General features: G+C 49.3%; 5 protein-coding genes across 9 annotated transcripts in view; all 5 read right to left on the reverse strand.

The window, feature by feature from the left end:
* Nucleotides 1-421: 421 nt before the first annotated feature.
* LOC120897825 (protein D3-like) lies at nucleotides 422-1,521 on the reverse strand. Of its 2 annotated transcripts, none has more exons than XM_040302951.1 (2): nucleotides 820-1,521; nucleotides 422-741 (listed from the first exon to the last, which is right to left on the reverse strand). In XM_040302951.1, exons 1-2 carry the CDS (start codon nucleotides 1,469-1,471, stop codon nucleotides 686-688), a joined length of 708 nt encoding a protein of 235 aa, XP_040158885.1. In that variant the 5' UTR covers nucleotides 1,472-1,521; the 3' UTR covers nucleotides 422-685. The 2 variants fall into 2 exon arrangements, with proteins under 2 accessions (XP_040158885.1, XP_040158886.1); XM_040302952.1 differs by having other exon boundaries at nucleotides 832-1,519.
* Nucleotides 1,522-2,521: 1,000 nt separating this feature from the next.
* Nucleotides 2,522-3,629, reverse strand: LOC120897006 (protein D3-like). Its single transcript, XM_040301576.1, has 2 exons — nucleotides 3,196-3,629; nucleotides 2,522-3,107 (listed from the first exon to the last, which is right to left on the reverse strand). Exons 1-2 carry the CDS (start codon nucleotides 3,412-3,414, stop codon nucleotides 2,616-2,618), a joined length of 711 nt encoding a protein of 236 aa, XP_040157510.1. The 5' UTR covers nucleotides 3,415-3,629; the 3' UTR covers nucleotides 2,522-2,615.
* A 1,190-nt stretch (nucleotides 3,630-4,819) lies between these two features.
* LOC120894286 (phosphatidylethanolamine-binding protein homolog F40A3.3-like) lies at nucleotides 4,820-6,912 on the reverse strand. The gene is made up of 2 exons (XM_040296789.1): nucleotides 6,266-6,912; nucleotides 4,820-6,161 (listed from the first exon to the last, which is right to left on the reverse strand). The coding sequence occupies exons 1-2, from the start codon at nucleotides 6,685-6,687 to the stop codon at nucleotides 6,008-6,010; spliced, it is 576 nt and encodes a 191-aa protein (XP_040152723.1). The 5' UTR covers nucleotides 6,688-6,912; the 3' UTR covers nucleotides 4,820-6,007.
* Nucleotides 6,913-7,792: 880 nt separating this feature from the next.
* On the reverse strand, nucleotides 7,793-9,105 carry LOC120896868 (protein D2-like). Its single transcript, XM_040301368.1, has 2 exons — nucleotides 8,254-9,105; nucleotides 7,793-8,177 (listed from the first exon to the last, which is right to left on the reverse strand). The coding sequence occupies exons 1-2, from the start codon at nucleotides 8,745-8,747 to the stop codon at nucleotides 8,036-8,038; spliced, it is 636 nt and encodes a 211-aa protein (XP_040157302.1). The 5' UTR covers nucleotides 8,748-9,105; the 3' UTR covers nucleotides 7,793-8,035.
* A 2,318-nt stretch (nucleotides 9,106-11,423) lies between these two features.
* The window catches only part of LOC120895938 (ATP-binding cassette sub-family G member 8), a 32,112-nt gene continuing 19,322 nt past the window's right edge, over nucleotides 11,424-24,213 (reverse strand). For all 4 annotated transcript variants that reach the window (XM_040299682.1, XM_040299681.1, XM_040299684.1 and 1 more), the window contains exons 3-9: nucleotides 16,986-17,165; nucleotides 14,941-15,306; nucleotides 13,237-14,454; nucleotides 13,015-13,158; nucleotides 12,679-12,938; nucleotides 12,330-12,610; nucleotides 11,424-12,250 (exon numbers count right to left, since the gene is read on the reverse strand). In XM_040299682.1, the coding sequence (XP_040155616.1) occupies nucleotides 12,005-12,250; nucleotides 12,330-12,610; nucleotides 12,679-12,938; nucleotides 13,015-13,158; nucleotides 13,237-14,454; nucleotides 14,941-15,306; nucleotides 16,986-17,143 (2,673 nt within the window). In that variant the 5' untranslated portion in view covers nucleotides 17,144-17,165 and the 3' untranslated portion in view covers nucleotides 11,424-12,004. The remainder of the gene's footprint in view (nucleotides 12,251-12,329; nucleotides 12,611-12,678; nucleotides 12,939-13,014; nucleotides 13,159-13,236; nucleotides 14,455-14,940; nucleotides 15,307-16,985; nucleotides 17,166-24,213) is intronic.

The following is a 24,213-nucleotide window of genomic DNA, read 5'->3' on the forward strand; positions in this document are numbered from 1 at the left end:
AATAATCCTTGAACAACGGGATAGCAAAATAGGTTACAGTCATAAAATTAAAAAAGTGTATGAGGGAATGAATTGTATAGAGTAACATTCTTTCATGACAGGTTCGGCTAAAACATTCGAATCAGTACTTCCATTCCTAGTTGCATAAGGTACTACCATTCGAACCATTTTTTATTTCTTATTCGAAGTTTTATTCGACGTAGAATAACATTTCATTGTCGTTGGGGATGCTCTTGCTTCAACAAGCTTTTTGGGAAAACCCTACAAATGTTGATTCCCGTCCATCACTTGTAGAGCTTCACAGGCCGTTGCTATGGTTACCGGGACGGGATGGTCATGCTGACGATATTTAAATTTTATCTTTTCTTTAAAGTATAACCGTCAACACAATTCTTTCAAAACATAATGAATGCATCAATCGTGTAATTTTTGGATGTCTATTTATCTGTATCACCACTATTCTTATTTTATTCTATTACGCTGAACCATGTTGAGTTTTTTTGGAAGAAATTTTGATTTTGTTACGTTTATCTTACAACTACTGATTCCACCATAAAAAAGCTATTTACTTCTCAAAACACACACACGTCTCTTCCCCATAAATGAAGACCCCCTTCCCCACATTCACACACATCGCAGCCCCTACCAAGCAACAGTGGCAGCACTGGGCTAACCCTTCTTCCACCTACGGCCCACCGAAAACGGTTCCATTGCGCGCGCCGTTCAGTTCGTTCAGCGAACCTAGATGGAGACACCGGGAAAAGAAAGAGCAAAACAAATTCTAGCATCAAACTCACTGCACCAGCCAGTCAAACTCACGCTCGCTCTCACATTCGCGCAGCTGTGCCTGCAGCGTGTTCACGTAATCGTCGTACTGCGTCTGGAAGAAGTTGCCCGCGTACACGCCACTCAAATCGTACTTGCGCGTAAAGTTGCGCGTGGAGAAGTATCGCCGCACCGTACCGCACTGTGCCGTGATCCTCGGTTCCGCCGAAAAGTCCAGCTTCTGCAGATGCTCAAACACCAGCAGCACGAACCGATGCAACCCTGTGCCCCGTGGCGTCACCGCTCCCAGATACTCCACGAGCGTTTCACCCCGATCGATATCGTTGCCGGGGATGTTCCCCACAGCCCAGTGGATAAACTCCCGATAGCGTGGATCATCCCGTGACGGTACGTCCGGATCGGTCAGGATCAGCGTGTACAACGCACGCTCGTTCGCGTTCCAGCTCACAACCGGAGGGTTTCGGATTTGTGTTGGCGTTAGCCGATTACCTCCCTCCGCCTGGCGGCCACTTTTAAACGACACCCGGGCCCAACAGTCGGGCGCTTCGTCGATCACATCCGGCACGACCTCGTACGACGCGAAGGCACGGTACACGTGCGCATCGTTCAGTATGTCGGAGGCGCGAGATTCTAGCAGCAGCAAACAAACCACCAACAACGCTACACCGCGCACACACGTGGACATACTGCCGGGGAACACACTGTGGGTCACGAATGGCGTCAACTAACTGTCCTCCGGACGGTGGTGAGATTTTCCTTTTAAACAAATCCCCTCCAACATCGAATGCGGCAACCCTTCAACAGCCCACAGCAGCTGGCAGTATAGCAGTTGCGAAAAACTGGTTCTCCCTTATGAGGACACCCCCACGATGCGTAGAATTTTCCACTTCCACGCCGGTGTGAGAGTGAAAAGTGAACGGAGAGCAGATGTCCGTGCGTCTTTGTGCATCGATTATCTAACAAGCACGGGTCATTGCATTCTGCACACGAGAGTAGTGATGGACATAATGAAGTGGTGCAGTCGGTATCGATTCCGACAAGCTCCTAACTTTTCTGGAAGCGATTTCGTCGGGTAGGCCCAGAATCAGAGTCGGCTTGGGAATCGGTGTTGGGATCGTTTTGGGAATCTATTGCAAAATCTGAATCGGCTCTGGAATCGGTTCCGGTTTTGGAATCGGAATAGGTTCCGGAATTGGAATCGATTCCAGGATTGACATGGAATTCCGAAATCGGAATCAGAATGATTGTTTAGAGTAGATTTTAAACAGGCTCAATTTCAACGATGATGCGAACTCTTTTATGCAAATAGATGCCGTTCAACCGTTGTTCAAGTTTAAGTCTTAATTTATAGTCGGAAGCATCTGTCGGCCTATACAGACTTTCGAGACTTATTCAGTACCACGCAGCCGGATAGTCAGTCCTTGCTACGGGAGGACGGTCCATTTTAGACTTGAACCCCGCAGGCTTGAAGAGGCTCCAGAGTTGATTACGGAATCGACTCCAGGGTACATTCGGAATCATTTTCAGTATAGATTCATGAATCGAACCCGAATAATTCCGATTACAAGAGCCCACCACTATACGAAAGCCCAGACCAAGCAAAATCGATCATTAGAGCTAGCACACTACGCTCAACTGAGCCTAATTGGATGGAATCGGGTGATAATGACTCCGCTGTGGATGCCTATGCGACCACAAACCTTGATAATTTGATGCAAACCACAAACTCGCCCTATGCTGTCACCAGATTTGTTTTTTTTTTATTACGAAAAATACCTCGAACAGATTCAGAGTTCATAAAAAATACATTTCCGGCCTTATCAACCGCCTTACTCCGTGCCGGACGATAGCTGTGCGTGCAGCGTCGGCACGTAGTCATCGTACTGCGCCTGGTAGAAGTTCCCGGCCACCAGCTCGCCGAGCCCGTACTGCTTTACAAACTCCCGGTGCCGGTAGTTCACACGATGGTTGCGGCTGCGGTTCGAAACTCGAGGCGCCTTAGAAAAGTCAATCTTGCCGCCCGGCTGCTCGTACACCAAAAACACGTACCGATGCAGCCCGGATCCGTTCGGTGGGCCGGAGCCAACGAACGCGTACATATGATCACCGTCCTCCACCTTCGTGCCGGGAATGTTACCCACCAGCCAGTGGCCAATCTCGCGGAACTTTGGCTCCTGCCGGTTCGGTGCGTCCGGATCGACCATGAACAGGGTGTAGTAGGCGTCCTGCTTGGCGGTCCATTCGACGCGCGGCTGGTCCTTCACCTGCGTCGGTCGTAGCTCGTTACCGCCGCTCACGGTAACACCGCTCGGGTAGGTGATCTGGCAACAAACGAAGGAGGGGAAGGGATATCAATCACTGCAAACTGGCCAGCATACCAGAATATCACCACTGCTAGCGTGCTCTTACCTTCGCAAACTCTTTCGGTGCGGCGTCGATCACGTCGGGAATCACCTCATGCTGGGCAAAAACCTGTTGCACCTCGGTCGTCATGTTGTTGGAGGTTGCTGCTGTCGTTGCGTCACCGCTGGCACTCGAAATGTCGTCCAGCACCAAACACAGCCAGAGTGAAACTAGCGCTAGCGTTGCTGTACGGCGACGGGCTGATGGTAGGCGTGCCGGTGCCATCACGCTTATCTCGCACGATGAACAATTGACAAGCTTCAAGTGAGCTTAGATGTGTGCCTGTTTGGAGTGCTATACCACAGCGAAAAACACTAATCTCCTCTTCTGGACGTGGCGTGCGATGATAACGCACCGATCTGGAAGAGATTGCTGGACTGGACGTTTTGAGTGCGTTCAGCAGTCACGAGACGACCAGAGCCTTCTCAGTCCCTCTCGAGCTGTTGAGAGGCTTTCTACCTTTCCGGTTTTTTGTTTTGGAGTAGAGGGGTTCAATCTAACACACCCATTTTATCATAGTTTGCGTGACATTGTGCCCCCAACCTTTGAAGCGATCGAGCTGCGTAGGGCGGCGCGTTGATCGTGTGTTGGTGTGTGCAGGCGTTTGCTGCGTCGTTGGATCATTTCTAACAAATTGTATCTCTCTTTGTTCTTTTGTTCCGTAATTTAAAAGCTTTCCACAAGTAATTTTAAAGCTTCTTAAACTTTTCAAATTCTATCCTTAATGTTTTGGCTTCTCTTTGGTTTCTTGATTTTATTGGAAAACTTTGCTTCAAAAATTGTACATCATTGCCAATTAATAATGCGCAAACATTCGGTATATTAAAGTACCCACTTCTTACAACTTTATGTTTGTTCAATTTAGTTTTTTTTTGTTAAAAATGAAATGTCATTTTTTATGTTTTAACTATGTTTTAACTCACTACTTAAAGTACAACAAATCTAAACTTGTAAGAAGAGGGCGTTTTATTATGCCGGTCATTGTATGAATCAAACTGTTGAAAATATTGAGAACCAGTCAATAAATAGTAGCACAGATTGAGCAAATACTTGGGGAAGTGTTCATAATTTGTGAATCGATTTAAACAACATATAAAAATAATGAGTAAATGTCAAAAAAGTCACAGGAACTCTGTAGCTCTTCAACGTAATACTTAAAATAAATAAATTACAGAAAACAAAGAGATAAACCACGTATGGTCAAGATAAGGAAATTCGCACGGAGGAAATGCGTTGATGTAGACCTATCAACATTGAAGGGCTGAAAAAACGACTCAAACATGTACCGTTGTAATGGAAAAGATAAATAAATAAATAATATAAAGCAAAGAGAAACACCTTTATACACAAGTCTTACAAACCCATTTTTGTTATCTTACCGTACACGAAGCGGCGAGCGATCAGGCTGAGAATCGAACTTACATCCTGCGTTGTGGAAACCGCCGCCTTCGAGCAAAAAACAAACCCAGTCCAAATCCTTCGCTCCATCCCAACAGCACCAATCCATTTCCAGCCGCACAGCCGCGCTTGCAACATTGTGCCCCTTTCTTGCCCTTTTCTCACGCACGCAGCAAGCTTCACCGGGTACGTAAAAGGACACCGATACGATACAATGATACATTGGCCCCTTCCGCCCAGCACTGCCGTGTGCGCACGGAGAGGTCGCAAATTTTTATTGAACACTCCAAGAGGTCGCAGTTCCATCGTCTGCAACACACACACACATACACGTACACATAGCGTGAGCACTGTGTGTGAGCGCAAGGCTGGCACCCCGTTTTATCCTACCCTACCGCTACCGCCCTTTCGGGCAACACATACAACCTATTGCCGGAACTTGCGACTAAACAGTAATAAGAATAATAAAATCGACGTATTTTCTCTCTCTCTCTCTCTCTCTCTCTCTCTCTCTCTCTCTCTCTCTCTCTCTCTCTCATCACTCCACTGCCCTTCCTCAACGTGCAAACGTACATTCGCTAGTGCTTGTTTTTCTCTTATTTTTTCACCTCTTCCGACTGTCTGACTTGATGATCGTACAACGTTATATGCTAAATCACTCTACCTATACTACCACATATCTTTGGGGATCTTTGTTTTACATAAAATCGTTTCTTCTGCTTCCGTTTTTTTCTTTGTTTGTTTGCGCTTTTCTTCTTCGCTTCTTGCTATTTATTAATTTTCGTTTTTCTTTTCGCTTTATCCTTGTTTTTGTCTGCCTTTCCTCGGCTCGGCGAAGGATTCTTGAAGCATGCAGCAGCAGGCTGGCAGCCTTCGCCCTTCGCCGGAATTGTCCGCTCGGTGGCAAAGATCCCTTCCGAAGGCACCATGGCAACAGCAGCGGCACCACAGGTGAGCCGACGTTAAATCGATCTGCGAAGCACGTCTTTGTGTGTATGTTGTGTATGCCATTCTGCCCTCTCGAGATGATCATTTCCATCCCATGGCCTATGTATCCTGCCCTATGCCAGCCACTCTTTTGGGCTTTTTTTCTCTCCTTTTTAGCTATAACTTCACAAATCCTTTCATCCTCCCCACAGAGCTCACAGATGCTGTGAACTGTTTCTTCACCGTTCGTCCCTGTCTGTCTGTCTGTCTGTGCGAATGTGTGTATCTGTGTGCGTTTTTATTGCGCAGCAGACCACGAGCATCGCACTTTATCATTATCCTCTCAACCGATCGCGAGAAAGATCCTGCTTCTGACCCCGAAAGTTGAACGACCCCTAGTCGCAAGTTGATGCGCACTTTCTTCCCTCTGTCTCTCTCTCTCTCTCTCTCTCTCTCTCTCTCTCCCTTTCATCCTACGCACTGTTGGCAGCTTTTAGAATGCGTTTTGAAAGTGTCCCAGCTGACGGTACAGCTTCGGCACGTAGTCATCGAACTGGGCCTGGAAGAAGTTCCCCGCCACCGGCAGCCCCAGCTCGTACTTTTCCGAAAACTTGTGCGTGGAGAACTTGCCCCGACCCTGGGTGCTTCTGTTAAGGAAGAATACACACACACACACACGCGCACAGGGTCAGTGGTATGTTGGCACTTCCACGGGGTCAACCCGGTCAACGAAAAAGTGTCCCGTACCTACCTGTTCGAGAGCCGTGACTCCTTGTAGTAGATCCGCTCGTTCTGCCGGTACAGCAGAAACACGTACCGATGGAGGCCAGTTTTGCGGGGCGGCGCAGCGCCAATGTAATCCGACAGCGTGTCCCCCTTCGCCAGGTCCATGCCGGGTATGTTCACCACCAGCCAGTGGTGCCATTCGCGAAACTTGGGCGCCGTCCGGCTCGGCGCGTCCGGATCGGTCAGCACGAGCGCGTAGTAGGCGTCCGGTTCCGCCTCCGGCCAGGCCACCTCTGGCACGTGCTTCACCTCGGTCGGGGTGAGGATGTTGCCAAGGTTGACGCGCAGCCCGCCGGGATAGGTCACGTGCAGGAGGCTCTCGGGCGGGACCGGCACCACGTCCGGCACTATCTTGTGGTTGCGCATATCGCGCACAAAGTCCGACATCCTGCCGGGGGCGAACGTTCGCGACGAACTGGCACTGGCGAACAACACCCACACCGGGCAGGAGCACCGGGTAACAACACCGGAACGTCTGTGGGAGCGGTAGGGAGGGACCTGGTGCGTTGGGGGTAGAAAGAGAAACCCTTACCGCCCACGGTGCGCTAGTTTTGTGGGGCTGTGTTCTAGGTTTATAGGTCGTTTGGTGCTACTGCTACTGCTACTACTACTACCACTACTACAACACGTCCAGAACTCGTAGCACTGTTGGAAAATCCAAGGCAAGGCAAAACACGCAAGCCTCTTTCGCCGACACTGTTCCGAACTATGGAAGAGAGGCGTCGTGTTTGTTCCAAGCGTTCAAGTTCCGACAAAATTTCCATTTCCAGCGAAAAAGTGTAGAAATGAACTGAATGCAATTAATTAAACTTTTTCCTCCTCCCCCGTTCCCGCTCCGTTCAGTGCAAACATAAAGCGAGTGTCATTTGAGGCACTGACAGCACCTTCTAACTTCACAACTCCACTTCGGAAATCGTTGCTAATGACTCTTGGGGCGGCGTGCAATGACCTGCAAATGCTGTTTGCCTAATTTTAATGACCTCATCGGTGCATCGTGAAAAAGGGGAATCAAATGTCCTTTTTTTTTTTGAAGAATTACATTCAAGATATCCCCGGAAGGGAAAGCCCGATTGTGGCCACCGGAGCCTTTTCCCGTAGCACGCTGTGTGCACTTCGCACAGTCCCCGCTGCATTGCTTCCATGCCAACCGGGGGTGAAACAAAAGGAGTGCGATGAAAGTGGGCTCCAGGCTTCTCCTCCCCCTCCCCCCCCACCCTCACCCAAGGCGCATTTTTATGTTGGACCTGCCGCACTGCCCAAATAACAATAAACAAATAACTTCCAGCCCCGACGCCATCGCTGTCAAACGAGGCGGCTCCCGGTAGTGCCACGCCAAGGACTCGCGAATACATTCGCCCTTCCGTTTGCACATGAGCGAAAGTGGAACCCCAATCCTTTCCATTTACTTTTGTTGCAAATGTGCGAAATGTGTGTGTGTGTGTCTGTGTCATAGTGGGGAAAAAAAGGAAACACTCGAGCAAACATCGAAAGGTTCGTTTCTTCTTGCGAAGTACTTTTTTTTCGTTATGTTTTTTATTGTAACACGGTGATTTTGTGCGGTGGATGGAACCGAAAAACAAGTTGTGTGTGTGTGGGGACATGGGGGAGAGCGTGTGTGTGTGGGTGTGAGAGGATACGGGAAAGGAACGCAACGGAAGGAAGCAAGGGGAACTGGGGAGGGGAGTTTAACGATTAACGAAGATCCTGCCTCGTTTTTTTTGTTGCACGCGTACTTCTACGCAGTGTCCGTAAAGGTGGCGTACAGCTCCGGGACGTAGTCGTCGTACTGGGCCTGGTAGAAGTTGCCGGCAACCGGGACGCCCAGCTCGTAATCCTTCACAAACTCGGCCGGATTCCACTTGCCACGGTTCGGGTTCCTAAGTGGGGTTTTTTGGAGTCGAGAAAGTAGCAGTTACTTGGAAGGACTTGGAACACGCCACGCGCCAAACCTACCTGCTGCTGAGCACGGTTTCGTTAAACACAATCCGGGACGGCTGCTTGTAGACGAGGAACACGTACCGGTGCAGCCCGGTACCCTGCGGTGGTCCGGAACCGACGTAATCGGCCAGCACGTCGCCCGCATCGACGTCCGCGCCGGGGATGTTACCCACCAGCCAGTGTTTCCAGCTGCGCATCTCCGGATTGCTGCGCGACGGTGCATCCGGATCGGCCATCAGCAGCGTGTAGAGGGCGCTCGGTTCCACCTCCCAGCACAGCTTCGGGCGGGCCTTTACCTGGGTCGGCGTGAGCTGGTTGCCGAGCGACACTTCCACGTCCGACTGGGGGTAGGTGATCTTGATCGTTTGCTCCGGTGCGACGTCGATCAGATCCGGCACGATTTCGTTGCGCTCAAACGCTTCGGTTGTTGGGTTCGCCGCTTGACCGCGAACGGTCACCAGCGCTAGAACTGCACCGCACGCAACGGTCACACGGAGTAGCAGTGCCATTTTTTTTTATTTTCACTCGACCTGTCTATGTGTGTCTTTATTCAGCTGAAAGAGCGATTCACGGCGACGTTACTGCCTCGCCGACGTTGACTCCGTTCGGAGCGAGTGCACAACAAAGACTGCGACTGCGGCCGTTCGTAGCTGATCCCCCTAGTGTCCAGACGGCGGAGACAGACAGACAGACAGCCGGACGGACGAACGGACAGCCAGTTCGTGGGACCCTTGCGATGGGCGTTTGTGTTTGTATTCGTCTGCGTCTTAGAAGACGCTTCCCCTTCCTTGACGATGGCAGATCAAGCGCGATGTACGAGACGGGCTACAACGACAGCAGACCCGCGGACCGGTTATGTAAAGCACCGTTCCAGATGCTCTTTTATATACCCACCAGCCGTTTACAGCACACATAGACACTTTCAACGAGACGAGTCAGACGGTCTTGCTGGGGTTGCGCATCGATCCATCATGATCCCTTCGCGCCGCGCTACACTGCACCCCATCGTACGGGCTCTTCCACGATTTGCCGCACACAAAAACTCACACACATGTATAGCTCATTTCCCGAAGTTTTTGTTTCCGGGCGATAGACAGACTTTCCGAGCTCGATGATGATCGGGCTTGCTTTGTGTTTGTGAAATGGTAATGCTGGTTGATGATGATGTTGCTGCAGACGATGAAACCCCGATTGCACTGCCATCAACCCGCACGTTCGCAAATCATATGTTTGCCCCACTCCCCCTGCCTGATGTGCACAACCCGCCCGACCATTGCATGCCTTTGCACGGGTTATCATTAGACAGATTTCGACGAATGTGTATGTGGTGCTACCTCGGACAGCGCATGATAATTGACTTTTAATGCCGGCCGGCTTCAAGCGGCAACTAATGTGAACGCGCTTTAGAGACATTGTACAGTCCAAACGATTGTTTGCATTAGCGGGCACTTTAAATGTGTGACCCTCCCTCCCACCGAAAGGGTGAATGAATTGGGTGCAAAACGAGGGGACTGTTTTTGATTGTCACGCTAGCTGCAAAACAGATTCGACACACCGAATGACAATTTTTGTACAGAACCAACACTGCTCTACCTGTGCTCGTTACATTGGAGGAGTCGATGGTACTGCTCGCTAATGCTAATAGCTCCCTGCAGGTTTGTTTGTTTTGCGGTATACATGATTTGTGATCAATGTGAAGATTCAAGTGAATGTAAAGTGATAATTGTTCCCGAACAGTGTGGTCTTCCCATGCTGTGTCTTCTCATTTTCATTTTTAAATTGTTTGGGAAATGCCGACGTCTTTAATTATTTCGTAGCTTTGTGCACAGCATAGCAAGAATATATTTTTTATTTATTTATTTGAGTGTTTCATCATATGAGAGATCTTTTTCCATAAGAAAGAGACAAGGAAGTGTCCCACAACTATGAGAAACCCTGGAAAACTCTGCAATCCACATTTGGTGTTCAGTTTTGGTTGTGGCGCGCTACGCAGTGAGGTCTGTTGCTTGAGCAACTTACCACGAAATTATGCATTTAAGTGGTAACCATGTTGATCCTCAGCATACCAGTTGGTCCTTATAATCCTCCCATTTTTTGCTCGAAATTCACTCTCAGTCAATCACATTGCGAAAGATGTAGAGCAGATAAATCCCAATGGATCTTCATGCACAACAGATGAACTATCGCAGACTAAATTAATGATCACTATCGGATCGGATAACAGGGTTTTTTTAATGAGTCCATTGACAGCCAACAACCCTTTTTTGTTATTTAAGTGCTTGTGTGCGGTTCACATTAACAAAAAAAAAAAAAACATAGGAACTTTAATGTTAAAAAAAGGTTCGATTATCGATCTATCAGGAGCAATCGCTATTACAGGGTTTCCCACGATTTATTGGTTGGTTCCCATCAATTTTTGGTGGGTTCCCATATTTTTTTTGTGCGTTCCCACGATTTTTTGGTCGTTCCTTAGAATTTTTTGGTCCAATTGTATTGATATCCAATCGGAAAATACCAATAAATTATGGGAACGAACCAAAAATCTATGGGATACGACCAAAAAATCGTGGGAACGCACCAAAAAATCATGGGAACTGACCAATAAATCGTGGGAAACCCTGTAACTAAATTAAATAAAATAACTTGAAATTAAATAACTATAAAATTAAATTGAGGGATGTTGTAAGGCTCTTCTTTGCAACAGATTGGAAGTAGGTAGAACGGACACTCAGTTAATCGATGAATCATGCAACACACATACGATCGTTGTTAATCGATCGATCATTGGAAACCATTCCGATAGCGGATCTCAGCTATCATGAGGCACTGTATCTCGAGCTGGTCTGCCTGCTAAGCTTGTAAGAATGATAGATCCAATTGCCTCACTTGTACTTGTATTTGATTATATTCAGCGGTTCAGTACGAGACTCAGAGGACTACCTACCACTACCAGTAGAGTGTTTTGAAGATCATGTGTTTACAAGCATTGAACTCTCTAGAGAAATATTGGGGACATCTAGCAATGTCAGCACAACGTTCTCATCCGTCACCAGAACAACAAAGAATACGAATAAGAAGAAGAAGAAGAACAAGAAGTAGTAGAAGAAGAATAAGAAGAATAAGAATAATAAGAAGAAGCAGAAGAAATGTCATCAACTAACAGAACAGAACTGACAACCTTTAGGTATTGTTTCCCTCGTACATCATTGTCGTTTAATTTAAAAGAAATGTTACTCATTCGATTTCTATCCGTTGTCTAATGCATGTATCCTACTTTGCCGCTGCCCTCCCATATCGTCCTAAATGCCACGCGTACGTTAGCACGTAACACGAACAAGTTGCGTAGATATGCTGGCCCCTAACTACTACTCCCACTATCTCCATGTCATCTACCTTTAAAATCGATCTCTACTACTTAGCTAACAGCTGCTCGTCGTCCCTATGCACTAGCTTACCAGTCGGTTACAACTGGCTGGCTTTATATGTATATATGTAAAAAGAAAACTGCTACCTTGATTATTTCGCTAAAAATAGAAAACATCATAATACACATAATGAAAGGACGGAAGCGAAACATACCACCTAATCTGGACGGTTGTGTTATACGGGAAGCTCCATCGCCGTGCACCCTTTTTGTATGCGGCAATGGATCGAAAGGGTCGTATCAGGGGGAAATGATAATTAGGAATAAAATTAACTAGCACTTTTACATCCTGCAGGCTTAAGTCTAATGCTGCAACGGGGGCCCTCTCTAACGGCCTTGCCATTACACACGCTTCCCGGAACGGCCCGTGCTCTTCTTTCGCATCAACGACTGGCAGTTCAGCAGGAAGACGAACATGGTAAGGGCGAAGAACACGATGCAGGTCAGCAGCAGTCCCAGCACGGTCGAGGTGTACATGTCGGCCGCATCCAGGACGTGATCGCGCGGCAGCAGCTGATGGTCGGCCAGCACGAAGGTACCGTTCGGTGGTGGACACGGCTGCTGCACGATAATCTCAGTGTACTGAACCTGGAATTGAACGCAGAGGAGTGATGGTTTTAGTGAGCCGTTAAGGTCCTGATGGGCAGGAGCAGTCCCGTTTTCGTACCTGTTTGTTTCGACACTGTTGCTGGCTGGTGATGCTCGCGAGCGTTTCCGCACTGTACTCGTTTTCGGTCAGCAGCGGGGTGAGCCATTTCTGCGGCGCTACCAGCTCCATCCAGCGCAGATAGTCGGGCACGTTGGCGACGTGCACGGCAAAGCCACCGACGGCGGCCATCGTCAGCAGGACGAGCGTGGTCACTATCGAGGCGGTCACGCCGCACGGCACCAGGTGAGCGATGAACAGCACTATCGTTTGTATGGCCATTAGATAGAGCAGCATGTAGCCTGTGAAGATGATCGGAGGTTGGTTAGGCAACGAACAGAGCATCGTATGCACTGCAATGTCCACTTACCCATGTACAAATAGATGCCGGTATCGTTGTTGGTGGTGTAGGAGTACAGTCCGGCCATGCTGTGTGCGGGCAACAGGTACGCAAGCCATATGCACAGGCTCGGCATCACGCTCAGCGTGCTCTGGATGATCATGTACAGAAAGCGACCGTACAGGCCTAGCTTGAGGTCCTTCTCCGCATGTCTACGATCCTCCTGTACGTCTCGTATCTGTAGAAGTAGTAGCGGCCAGAGTGCAACCATCATCATGCAATGGTGATAGCTGTGAGAATAAAAGATCTCGTCGTTAGCGATCCTCTCCTTGTAAGAGATCCTATAAAGCCCAAGACTCCACTCACCCAAGACGATCGTTCAGGTTCAGCTGGGGATCGGAAGCCGGAACATCCCAGAAGATACAGCCAATGAGGAGCGACAGAACGGCGGCAAGAATGAGCCGGCTAATCCAGGTCAGTAGCGATCCTGGCTGCTTGTACGTCATGTATCTGTAGAAAGAACATTTCATTAATTTGTGATTAGATTCCCTCTTCGTTTACAGATCGTTCGACAAATGCCACCCTTACCTCTTGGCTAGCGCGTTGATTTGACTGAAGAAACCGGCACTGCGCGTCGGCTCGGGCAGATTAGCAACGGGTGCCGCTAGCGGTGGTTCCGAGTTGACGTGATCCCACGAGTTGGCGAGTGATTCGATGCGCGCGGACGACTCGAGCAATGCCGCCGCCGACAGATCGTCCAGGGTGACCAGATCCAGATAGTAGTCGGCGGGGTTCTTGAACGGCGGACACGGATACCCGAGCTGACCCATGTGCCGGGGTAGGTCGGCCCGGCTGCCCGAGTAAACGGTACGGCCACCGGACAGCAGCAGCACGCCGGAACACATCGACAGGATCTCGAACGTGGGCGGCTGCAGCGTCATGATGACGATCCGGCCGGCACTGCACCACTGCCGCAGGTACTCCACCAGGAAGAAGGTGTCGAAGATGTCCATGTTGATGGTGGTCTGGTCGAGCAGCAGGATGGACGCCTGCGTCAGCAGCTGGCAGGCCACGTTCAGTCTTTGCTTTTCCGAGTGCGTCAGGCGCGATACGTTCGCCGAACGGACAGCAGTGAGGCCCAGGTCCTCGACCAGTATGTCGATGCGTTCCTTCAGATCGGCTCGATCGTACGGGCCGCGCAGGGCGGCCGCAAACGATAGCGTGCTCTGGACGCTCATGCGCGGATCGAGCGGTGCGGCATCGAGCGCAGGAACGTACCCGCACAGCTGGCGCAGGATGCGCCTGTTTACCTGCTGTCCATTGACGAGAATCTCACCAGCCATACGCTGCCGCACACCGGCCAACGCTTCGACCAGTGCCGTGCCTTCGCGCTGTGCCGTCGCCATGATCGCGAACAGATCGCCCGCCTTCGCTTGGAGCGATACGCCACGCAGCCCGGGCAGAACGTCCAGACAGTGCACCTGGATGTTGGGATACACCAGCCCGGCCATCGAGTGGCGCCGGCTCTGGGTGGCGTACATTGCTTCCTCCGGGTAGAGGCGCGTTTCGCCGTACGTCGGTGAATCGTCGTAGTCCCACTCGGCCAGCAGGTCCGCTTCGCTCTGGGAGCGCAGATTGTGATGGCGCAGGTTCGTCGCGTACGGGTTGTAGACGTGCGTGCCGGCTATGCTGGCGCGGCTGTTCGCTTGCTTGAGGGCGGCCAGCGGTATGCCCTGGGCACGGGAGCTCGGCCGCGACGTGTTGGTGGCACCGATCGCTCGGAAATCGGACTCGCTGCGGTATTTTCTGCAATTCGAGAAGGAAGGAATTAGTGAGATGATTTGATGAAGCGAAGATCTTGAATCTGACATTGTCCTGGCTGACATTGTTTCCAAAAAGTAGAAATTGGATTTGAAAATAGATGCAACTTTGCTGCTTTCTCATCTCCATACATTTATTCAACAACAATGGCTGGTAGTTCTGATTCTGATACTTTAGGCACAATTTCTGAACTTTGTGTAACATTTGTGATTTAAAGAATTATTACTTTGTAGATACATATGGGACATAAACGTCAGGGACATCATGGATTTGATACATATCACAAATCCGACTAGCTGTCAACATGAAATAGGCAAGTCATGGTTAGCTGATCAACTTACAAGCAATTCTGTAACATCGATCCTTTGGTTCTTGCGATATTTTGGTCGAGCTTTGCAACTACACAAGGAGTTCAGAAAGTGTGCAAAAAGTAACAGAGCCGCTGCAAACCCCCATACCCTCACCACATACCTTAGATTAGCTGGCACACGACCGCGGTTCGTTTCGTTGTCGCTACTGTCGTAGCCGGACGAGCCGGGCCCGGGCCCGGTACTGTCCCGATATCCGCGATTCACCCGGCCCCGTCCGTTCGCTTTGGAGGAGGCCCGGCCCGGCCGTCCGTTCGCCATCGGTTGGCCACCGTTCGGGGGGAAGACGCGCGGCAGCCCGAACTTGAGGTAGGTGTACATGTTGCTGTTGATCGGGTTCTGTTTCGGGCCATAGCGCGGATGGTTGAGGATGGCTGTGTCTCGCTGATGGTACTGGGAGGCGTACGGTTTGGGCGATTTGTCCGACGAGCCGAGCGCCGAGTCGGCAAAGTCTGAGTTGAGGTTCTGGCTGTGATGGAGAGAATCGAAAACAAAAACGAGGCAAAAGATTAATTGAAGTTGGCGATCACACATACACACACACACACGCCAGTGCATTATCATGCAAAGATTTGCATGCAAGTCACGCAACGTAAAGTACAATCAAGGTTCTAGTCATTGGAGCACGCTCTCGTAAAACCTTGCCATCGCTCTCTACGGCAAATAATAAACAACCGGCCGGCTTAACACACTCACAATGCATTTTTACATTCCAACGGCGCGGCACTGCCTTCGGGTACACCCTATAGACACACATACGCTCTGTCGGATTGCACAATGTCCGTTCCCTTTTGCGTCTGATGAGGCGTACATTAGGTTGGCTCGTTGCACTTTAGCGTCACTCTCCGCTGGCGGGTAGGCTTTGTGGCATAGTTTTAGGTTTTAGGTGTCGATGTCTACCGCCCAAGGTCACACAGGTACTGGGTAAACGGTGGGCCCAGCTGTGGGCGATACAGCTGCTAGAGTAGGTCCCCGAATGCCGCGACGGAAATGCTTTCACGGGCTTGAAATTAGAGTTGGCGTGGTTTTTCGTAGAGCACTGCACTGCTAAAGGCGTTGCAAACGCGCAAGGTTAGGCTGCCTGGGGTGGAGTACTTAAGAGACCATGCGACCCCCCCTGCGTTAGTGCCGTACGATTGCAACAATCGATCCCAACTATGGAGTCGAAGGTGACAATCTACACCGGGTTGGGTCTGTTCTCCTTGCACGGGGCTCCCATAGAAGAACTACGCCGAACCGTTTTGCAATCGATCCGTTCAAGTTGCGTTACAAGAGACAAAGCGAGACATTCAAAGGCGTAAGAAAAGCCGTGCCCTTGCCGTTTTTTTCCCCGCCCATCCAAAACACAGACTGCTGCAACCTTATTAGAAGTTTCGATGTAACTCGTTGAAAAAGGGCTTCGAACAAGCTCGTTCGGAATCCAGGTCAGCCAAACTGCTCACGAATCGATTAGGCTTACAGTGCGTACCACATCTAGCCGGTGGCTTTTCCCACTCTCTCCCACCCCTCCTTCGACCGGACAACAAGATCGGAAAAAGTGTAGCGTCATTAACACGAGCACACACGGGCACGTTTCGTGCGCGCCCCGATTTGCGCAATTCAATTGGATGCGATCCGGTGGCGCGCGCGCACGCCTGTTGGTATCATATGATCAGTTTTCCCGCTCGATTAACGATCATTCGGCTTGCGGTGGGGTGAGTTGTTATTTTCTTGCCCAGGTGGAAAAGGGGTTTGATTCGATCTAGGTGTCGGAAAATGTAGTAATTGTGTGGCTATTGGTTTAATGCGTTTTTAAAGCCGTTTTTCTGTCCGTCATGTTATGAAGTCTGTTGGATGTGATTTTCGCTCTCTTTGTCCCCTTTTTTCAATGTTGTTCAATATTTTTTCATTTACTTTTACATAGCATTCCATAAGAATGTTCAATATAGCATAATCCTACGTTTGGCAACGCATAGCTCTCCTCCGGGAAAAGAACTACCTTGCCAAAACAAAGTCCCGATATAAATTAATTACGCGTTCTTACGGTTAATTGTCGGCCTAGAATTTAGCACACACACCGCATGATTCACATCACTTCGTTCCAGTTTTTTGTTTGCTTTATATTTCAACACCTCCATTCTATGCTGGCGGGTGTGAAGTGCCGCTTACCGATAGATGGACCACGCGTGCAGATCATCCGTTGCTCCGGGTGGTAGCGTGCCGTGCATACCGTGCGGCATCGAGTACCGTCGATCTTCGCGCTGCTGCTGGTGTTGCTGCTGCTGATGCTGCTGCTGCTTGGCCGTACTCATTTTGCGCAGTTCCATACCATGCAGAACCGATGGGGGTCTGAAAGAGGGGTGGAGAATAAGAACATACGAGGTAGAAGATTAGAAGAAATTCAATGAAAATGTGATAAAACTTCAATGTTTTATTTTTCACACACAACACACTCTAGGGTCATTTGTGACAAGACTTTAGCGCAGAATGGTTCCTCTAATAAACTGTGCCACTGTGCCGCAGTTTCGTACACTTTTCCCACCCCCTCCCCATGGGACACATTTGGCCATCACGGCGTAATGGGGGCTTCATCTCCGGTTTCGGTTCTCTGGAGAGCTTCGTCACCCCAAGAGCGTTTGACTAAATCACTCAGCCACTTCCACCAACTACGGGGGATGCCTGGGTACGTTCCCTTCGTTTTTTTGTTGTAATGATCCGACACCCTTCCGGGCCATTCATTCGATCCATTAGGCGCAACGGAATGGACATTCCGTTCGGTTGATTTCATCATGACATTTCTTAGCGTACTCGCCCGCTCGCAAGCTGAGAAGCTGAGTGAGGTGCTTGATTTCGTTTGCCGTGTGTTGTTTGAAGTGTGCGCGTTTTTTTTATTTCATCCATCGCTTATCAATAAATCATAAACTCGACCGGGGTGCCAGGGTGGTGTTACGAAATGAACCTACACAGTGATTGTGAGATTCGTTCGTTCGGCCCGAGCTCCTTTCAGCTCAAACAGTCGCGCAGTTGCGCAATCGGGACTTCTCGGGGCTTGCCGTGGTACCGTTGGGCCCGTCGATGGGATGAGGGGTTTTGGATTTTCGTTCCTCTGCCTCACCATCAACGAATCGATTGGCTGGTGGAAGGCGCTGTACCGAAAAGGAAAACTTAAGACGTTTCCATTCCTTTTGGAATGCATTTTACGCTGCATTTCGTGAGTTTGGTTGTGGGTTATGCTTCAATCAGTCCACACTGGACTGGACGTTCGACAATGGAGCCTGATGGACGGCTCCAGCTCTAGATGGGATTAGATCTTATCGCGTGGTGTGGAGTGGAAGTAACGTACCAGGCTTAGCTCGCTCCGGCGAGTGTGTGCAGCGGTGCAGTAAATGCAAGATGCAGTTTGTGAGGGAGGCAAAAAGTTTTAGCAAAAAAAAGCACAATAGATTAAGCTTTACACATTGTCTCTACAAAGTTCTTTTTTTGCTTCATCGTTGGTCTCCTCTTCTGGTACAGATCATCACTTTCTACACGTATGCTACCGTAGGCTCCACTTTCACCTGCATGGTTTGAAAGACTTTAGACATTCGCCTTCAAGAAACACTTTAAACTGAATAATTTTAAAGCCATTTACTTCGGGTGATATAAACGCGTTAGTTTAATCTTTTGACGTGACCATAAACAACATGGCTCCAACAAAACGGTGCACGTCAAAGCTCGCCTGATCCAGGCCTGATGAGTAAAACACACACACCATTCCAGCGAATCCGTTTGCTGAGCTGTCACATAAACGCACGCATGACTGTTGCGTTTGTTGCATTTTGAGCCTCTCGGCCCCATGAGCCTGCTAAATGGCTGTGATTTCCCAGCTGCCCAAAACCCCCGTTGCCGATGACCCTGGCAAGAATCACGTACGACGGCATCCCCACGGTGCGCCACGCCAGCGCCGCTGCACACCGAAAGCATCCGTTATCGTACCGACGCATGCTCGGCAGCAGTCGGATGAAGAAATTATGCCATTGCGTGCTGCCACAACCCGGGGGATGCCACAATTTACACGCCTTATCACGTACAGTTATGAGTTGGCGCTGCGTGTGGACCACAACGCTGTGGACGAAAGATGCCGTTAGAAAGATCCGCACACCAAGCACACACACAGAAGATGGACAGGGTGGGTTTGCCTGAAGATGGTGCAGCTTTTGCCCGGTGTGCGAGTGGTGAGCGGTGCAAGGGTTGAGTGGAAATGCGGAAGACACCATGCAGGGAGATGAAGCGACTCGCTTCTTTCTCCCCTCCGTAAGTGGACTTTTCTGTTCTTTGTGCATCACAACAGGCTACTGTAGAACGTACCAAAGCACCCTCGATGCTGCCTTCTTCACACTGCACGACACGTCATTTGCATTGTCCGTCAAAATGGCTTTCAACGGGTGTGTAACGTTACTTTTAAGCAGCCCAGGACAAAGTAAACCAATCTCAGTCGAGGGGGAGAGCCCTGAGTTGCAACAAATGTTAGCCGAGTAGGTGGGATGATTGTCCAGCGAGTGTATGTTCGCTTCACTTCCTGGCAGCCACAGAACACCCTGCACCTGATCCGTTTGGTCCGTTAATTACATTCGTTTGCATTTTTTTTTTCTCTCTCTCTCTCTCTCTCTGTCGCTCTCTATTCGATCCCGCAAATTCTTTGCTGCTTCTGCTTTCGATTTTAGAGAGGAGCCGGCGGATGAGATTGTGCTTTTTTGCTTATTGGAACCCACTGCAACCCCTAACGTCACTTTCACGTCGATCGCGCGGTACCGGGTACCGGGTGAGGGTGTAAAAGAGGTAATTAGATGGGAAAGTGTGTCTATTGTTTTACAACACCCACCCATCCGCTCCTTTTGCCACGAGCCATGTGGGATATGTGGTGAAGAGGCTGGGAGAGGCGAGTGCAAGCGAATAACGATCGACCTGCGATCGAACGGTGGACGGGTGGAGGCGGTGAAGTGTCTTTGGAAATTGGTTTGAATAATGAAAGTGTCCAGCTATAGGAGTTCAAGATTTTCTTATTAGCCAAGTGGCAGAAAGTGTTGAAGCGCTAAAATATGCAAAATGCAGCGCTTGCTTCTTCAGCGCCCAAATGTATGCAAAGGTTTCATCAAAAGTAATGATTTTGTTGACAGAAATTGATTTTTGTCACAAGAAAGCTTAAAAGCTAAAAAAATCCTAACATATTAAATGAAATTTAATGAACTCATATATCTACGTTAAAAAATCACTAATTAGAGCCAAAAAAGCTGATAATTTGTTTTCAAATGGTTACGGAAATAAATAACATTTCTAGTTCGCACAATTTAGCTCATGAATTTCTAGGCTCTCGTTTTTACACGTCTAACACACGGCAACACAACATTTCCAACTCGACCAAATGTGTCTTCGGTGCTCTCGGTGCATCATCATCATCATCCTCATCGCCCGGCAGCCCGTCCCGATGATCCGTCCCGATTCCAGGCGGTTGCGTTTCCTGGACGTCTTGCCGATGGTCCGGTTTTCGGTCGTCTTGATAAACGACGGGCAAACAGTGCGACCAGCAGCGTTCCAAACCACCGTGTGTCCATTTCCCCCAAGCGTAACACACTTTTCCCTTCCCTTCTTTGTCCCCGATCACCCCCCCCCCCCACCCCAGACCACCGATCTCTGGTTGCTCGTCTAACGCTAATTGTAAATCCGTACACGGGTACGGGCCATCTCACCGGTTTTTTGTTCCCTATTGCCATACCGGTTTATGATGATTATTTGCCCTGCACTGGTGGTAGTGGCTGTTGTTGATTCTCTTCTACATTCCCGTTCCTGCGGGATCTTCTGCTTCCACTGGCACACCGGCACCGGAACGCTTGCCACAGCACGGTGCGAGCACCGTGATCGCCCAGTTTTCCTGACCATTCCCTCCTGCAAAAGGGTTGCATTTGCACAGCACGGGATGGCTCGCTTTGTGCAAGCGCTGCATTTGCACCGTCTTTTACCATTTCGCGACACGGATAGTCTGCTTGCAATGAACGGACCATCGCTCCGTTCGCTTACCCGGTCACCCCGGGCTGAAGGTTTCTATTTACCATTTCTTTATTAGTTTCAAGGCAAATGGTACGCTTCGATTTGTTTAAACAAGAGTTTTGTGTTGTGCGCAGACAATAAACACATCGTATACAATCATTGAAAGCTTGTCACCTCGAACAGTCATTAATAATGTGATCAATCTCAGCATCACTTTCTCGCGTCACAAAAAAATGTCTCCAACAGAAGCCGACATAAATTTATCTCGCGAATCCTTTTGCCCCACCCTCATCTGTCTCCCAAGCTTCATCACCAAACTCTTACCGTACCAAGACTTGCCAGTGAAAGTGTTACACACATTCCACCCCGGATGTGGCTGCCGCACGTTCGCGATTTTGTTTGTTTCCGAAAACTTTCATCACAAATATGTCTCCCCTCGCCGCGGTCCCTATTGCTCGTTTGCATCCTTTTTTATTTATTTTCTTTTCGCGCGTTGCTTCGTCACCCATGGTACAGCCCCATTCATCGTGTCTGTGGCTCGTTGAATGTCATTCCCCAGCTATAGGAGTCAAAATTTGTCGCCCCTAAGGGCAAAAAGGCCCTCCCAGCACGGAGACAGTGAATGTCCCAAGAGCCATAGCGTGTGTGTGTGCTGTGGTGCCGATTCAGGTGGTTATGATTGAGCATGGCATAAAAGGGGCGTTGGTGCGCGTTGTCCATTTCGTGGCGATCATGAGCGAAATTGATGGATTTTTGATGGGATGAAAGTGCTGTTTGCGTTGCGTTGTTTTCGGTTATCGGTGGACCTGTGGCTGGGGGCGGTGGTGCTTTCAGTGCGAGTGGTAGGGATAAGTAGGAAAAAGTTCGATCGAAGGTTAAGGTAAACGGGGGGGTATGGAAAGTAAATTAATTTACGGTCGGATTGCTAATTTCAAAGCAAAACAGGTTTTTAAAAGGCGAAACTCTAATCGGAAAAAGAGCAAAAGGTGTGTTGAAATATGAAAGTAACATTGGGCTCCTTACATGTGTATTGGTTTAGTTTCCATGGTCGATTTATTCTTGTTAGATTTAACTTTTTGCTTTTTTGTTTTAAATTAATCAACATGATTTTCTGTATCATTCACTGATTTATTATAAAGTTATAAATAATTGATCGTTCAATTTTCCAATACCACATCCGGCTTTAATAAATACTTGATTGTGATAACGATCCCTTATAATGGCATTATTTTCACCTCTGCCCTCCAACGAATACACAATTAGACCGATTAACTTTTCCAAATAAAAGCATGAAAATCTTTGAAAAATAGTGTTTTTCCTTCATTTCCATAATTTCCCGCCCTAACGCTTTGTGATCAAATAGAAACGAAATCACCGCACCTCAACGAACTGTCGAAACGGTTCGATTAGCAATTCATTAGCCATTCCGAGCTCGCTTGAAACCCTTGGCAATGTTCAAGTTCGGCAAGCGCAGGGCAGCCGGATCACTTTTCCCTTTTTGCCAGCCCTCATTCACCTGACGCCCTCGATGGCCCGAGGTCAATGTGGCCAGCGTGGCCGCCGGACGAGCCCGCACAAACGCCAATATTTCCACTCCACCCGATCGTATCGAATTCCGGCGATGGCCCCCATCGGAACTAGATACAAGGGAGCGAGGAGTTTTGGGTTTTGTTTTCGATCGATCGATCGATCACCCATCAAAACCGTTTACCGTGCTTGTAACGGCTGTTTTCGAGGGCTGTGGAAAGAAATAAACCTTTTTTTATATTATTTAACGCTGGAATTTCCTATCCACCAACTGGATGTGCGCGAAGTGTTTCCTTTCCACGCTCGCAGACCCTATTCCCGTATGTACCGTATGGTGCCTGGGAAAGGGCAGTGGCCGATTGTATTGGGCCGCCGCGCTAGCCGCAAGATCAGCTGCTGCAGTAGAAGATGAGCTGCTTGAGCTGGCCGGCGACTAACGGGCCTGCTTTCGTCGGCTTGTTTCGATTGGGAAGATGCTGCCCAAATTTCCCTGCTGTTTGCCGGTTCGGATCGGAAGGTGACCTTTTCGGAGGGGGGTTTGTTGTTGCGGTGCAGCACTCATTATATTCCAAGCCTGCTTGTTTCTTTTCTATTTCAGTTCGAATTTCCGAAACCGGCTCGTTAGCTGCCGGGAAGAGGAGGTGTTGATTATTTTAAATTCCAGTATGACCTACTAACACCGAGATTTTTTCGTTTCTCTACCCCGGCATCAACCCCCTTTGATTGACCTGGATCCACCTGGGAGAGGGTTTTGGGTGGGTAGATAATCAAACATCTTTAGAAAAGCGGGTAAAATGGCTCCCCACAAAGAGTAAATCAACAAACCAACAAGGGTGCTGAAGTAATGCGATAACCAGGCTCAGTATTTAAATTACATCATCGCGCATAATGCCACGGAACTAATCGTCTCGCGGGGAGTTTGGCTAGGTGTGTTGGCTAACGCATAAAAGGGTTTTTTTGTTGTGCGAGTCTACACGATACGGTGCTGATACGAGCGAAAGAAAGTACACTTTTGAATCGGAGGAAGCACAATCTAAATGCGTTGCGTTGAGTATGTAAGTCGTCTCACGTAAGGTGTCATAATAAAAGTAAATGACACGGTCCCCGCACTCCTACTGCTACGGGCAGGCACCTACTGCATTATGGAAATCACGTGGAAAGGTGAGAAAAGCGCAGCAATGGAAAGCAAATTAGTCACAGGTACGTCGTAACGTCCGTTTGCCGTTCGATGTGCGCGTACGCGGACGGCTACGTACGCAATACGCGAGACGAAATGCGAAGCCGTCCGTTACCACTTCCCTTGCAACACACATCTTCCAACACCCTTCGCTCCGCCTTCGCACTGTGTGTGTGTCACAGCGCACAGATGCGCCGAAACAAACCCCGAAAAACGGAAATTGGCTGCAAAATGGTCCCAAGCGTGGCCTCGTTTCAATCGAGCGGCCCGCTGCAAAGGGCTTCGTGCCCAGGTGTCGCGTCGCAGCGGCCACGGTGAGGCAACCGAGACTTCCTACCGACCCGCGCTACGGTGTTTTCTTACGCGCGTAGCGAATCGTCAATCGACGTCGTCCGATTGTCCGTGACCTGCGCAGGCCGGGGGACTGTTGACGATCGAGGGGGGGGGGGATGCTTGACCCCAAAAAGTAGGGTGGCCCTTTCCCTCCCTTACGATGGGCGTACGCGCGTAGCCGTCCGCGCAGCGCATCAAGCTTCGAGCGCAAATGCACACACCCGAACGAAAGACTTCACTGTGCGGTACGGCGACGAACCGCGCCGGTTCGTGTTTTGTGACGCCCATTTTTGTTTTTCTCTCTCCTTAAAACAAAAAACGCTTTCGGAAGGGCAA

The sequence above is a fragment of the Anopheles arabiensis genome, chromosome 2 (genome assembly GCF_016920715.1).
Source record: "Anopheles arabiensis isolate DONGOLA chromosome 2, AaraD3, whole genome shotgun sequence".
NCBI classification, from domain to species: domain Eukaryota; kingdom Metazoa; phylum Arthropoda; class Insecta; order Diptera; family Culicidae; genus Anopheles; species Anopheles arabiensis.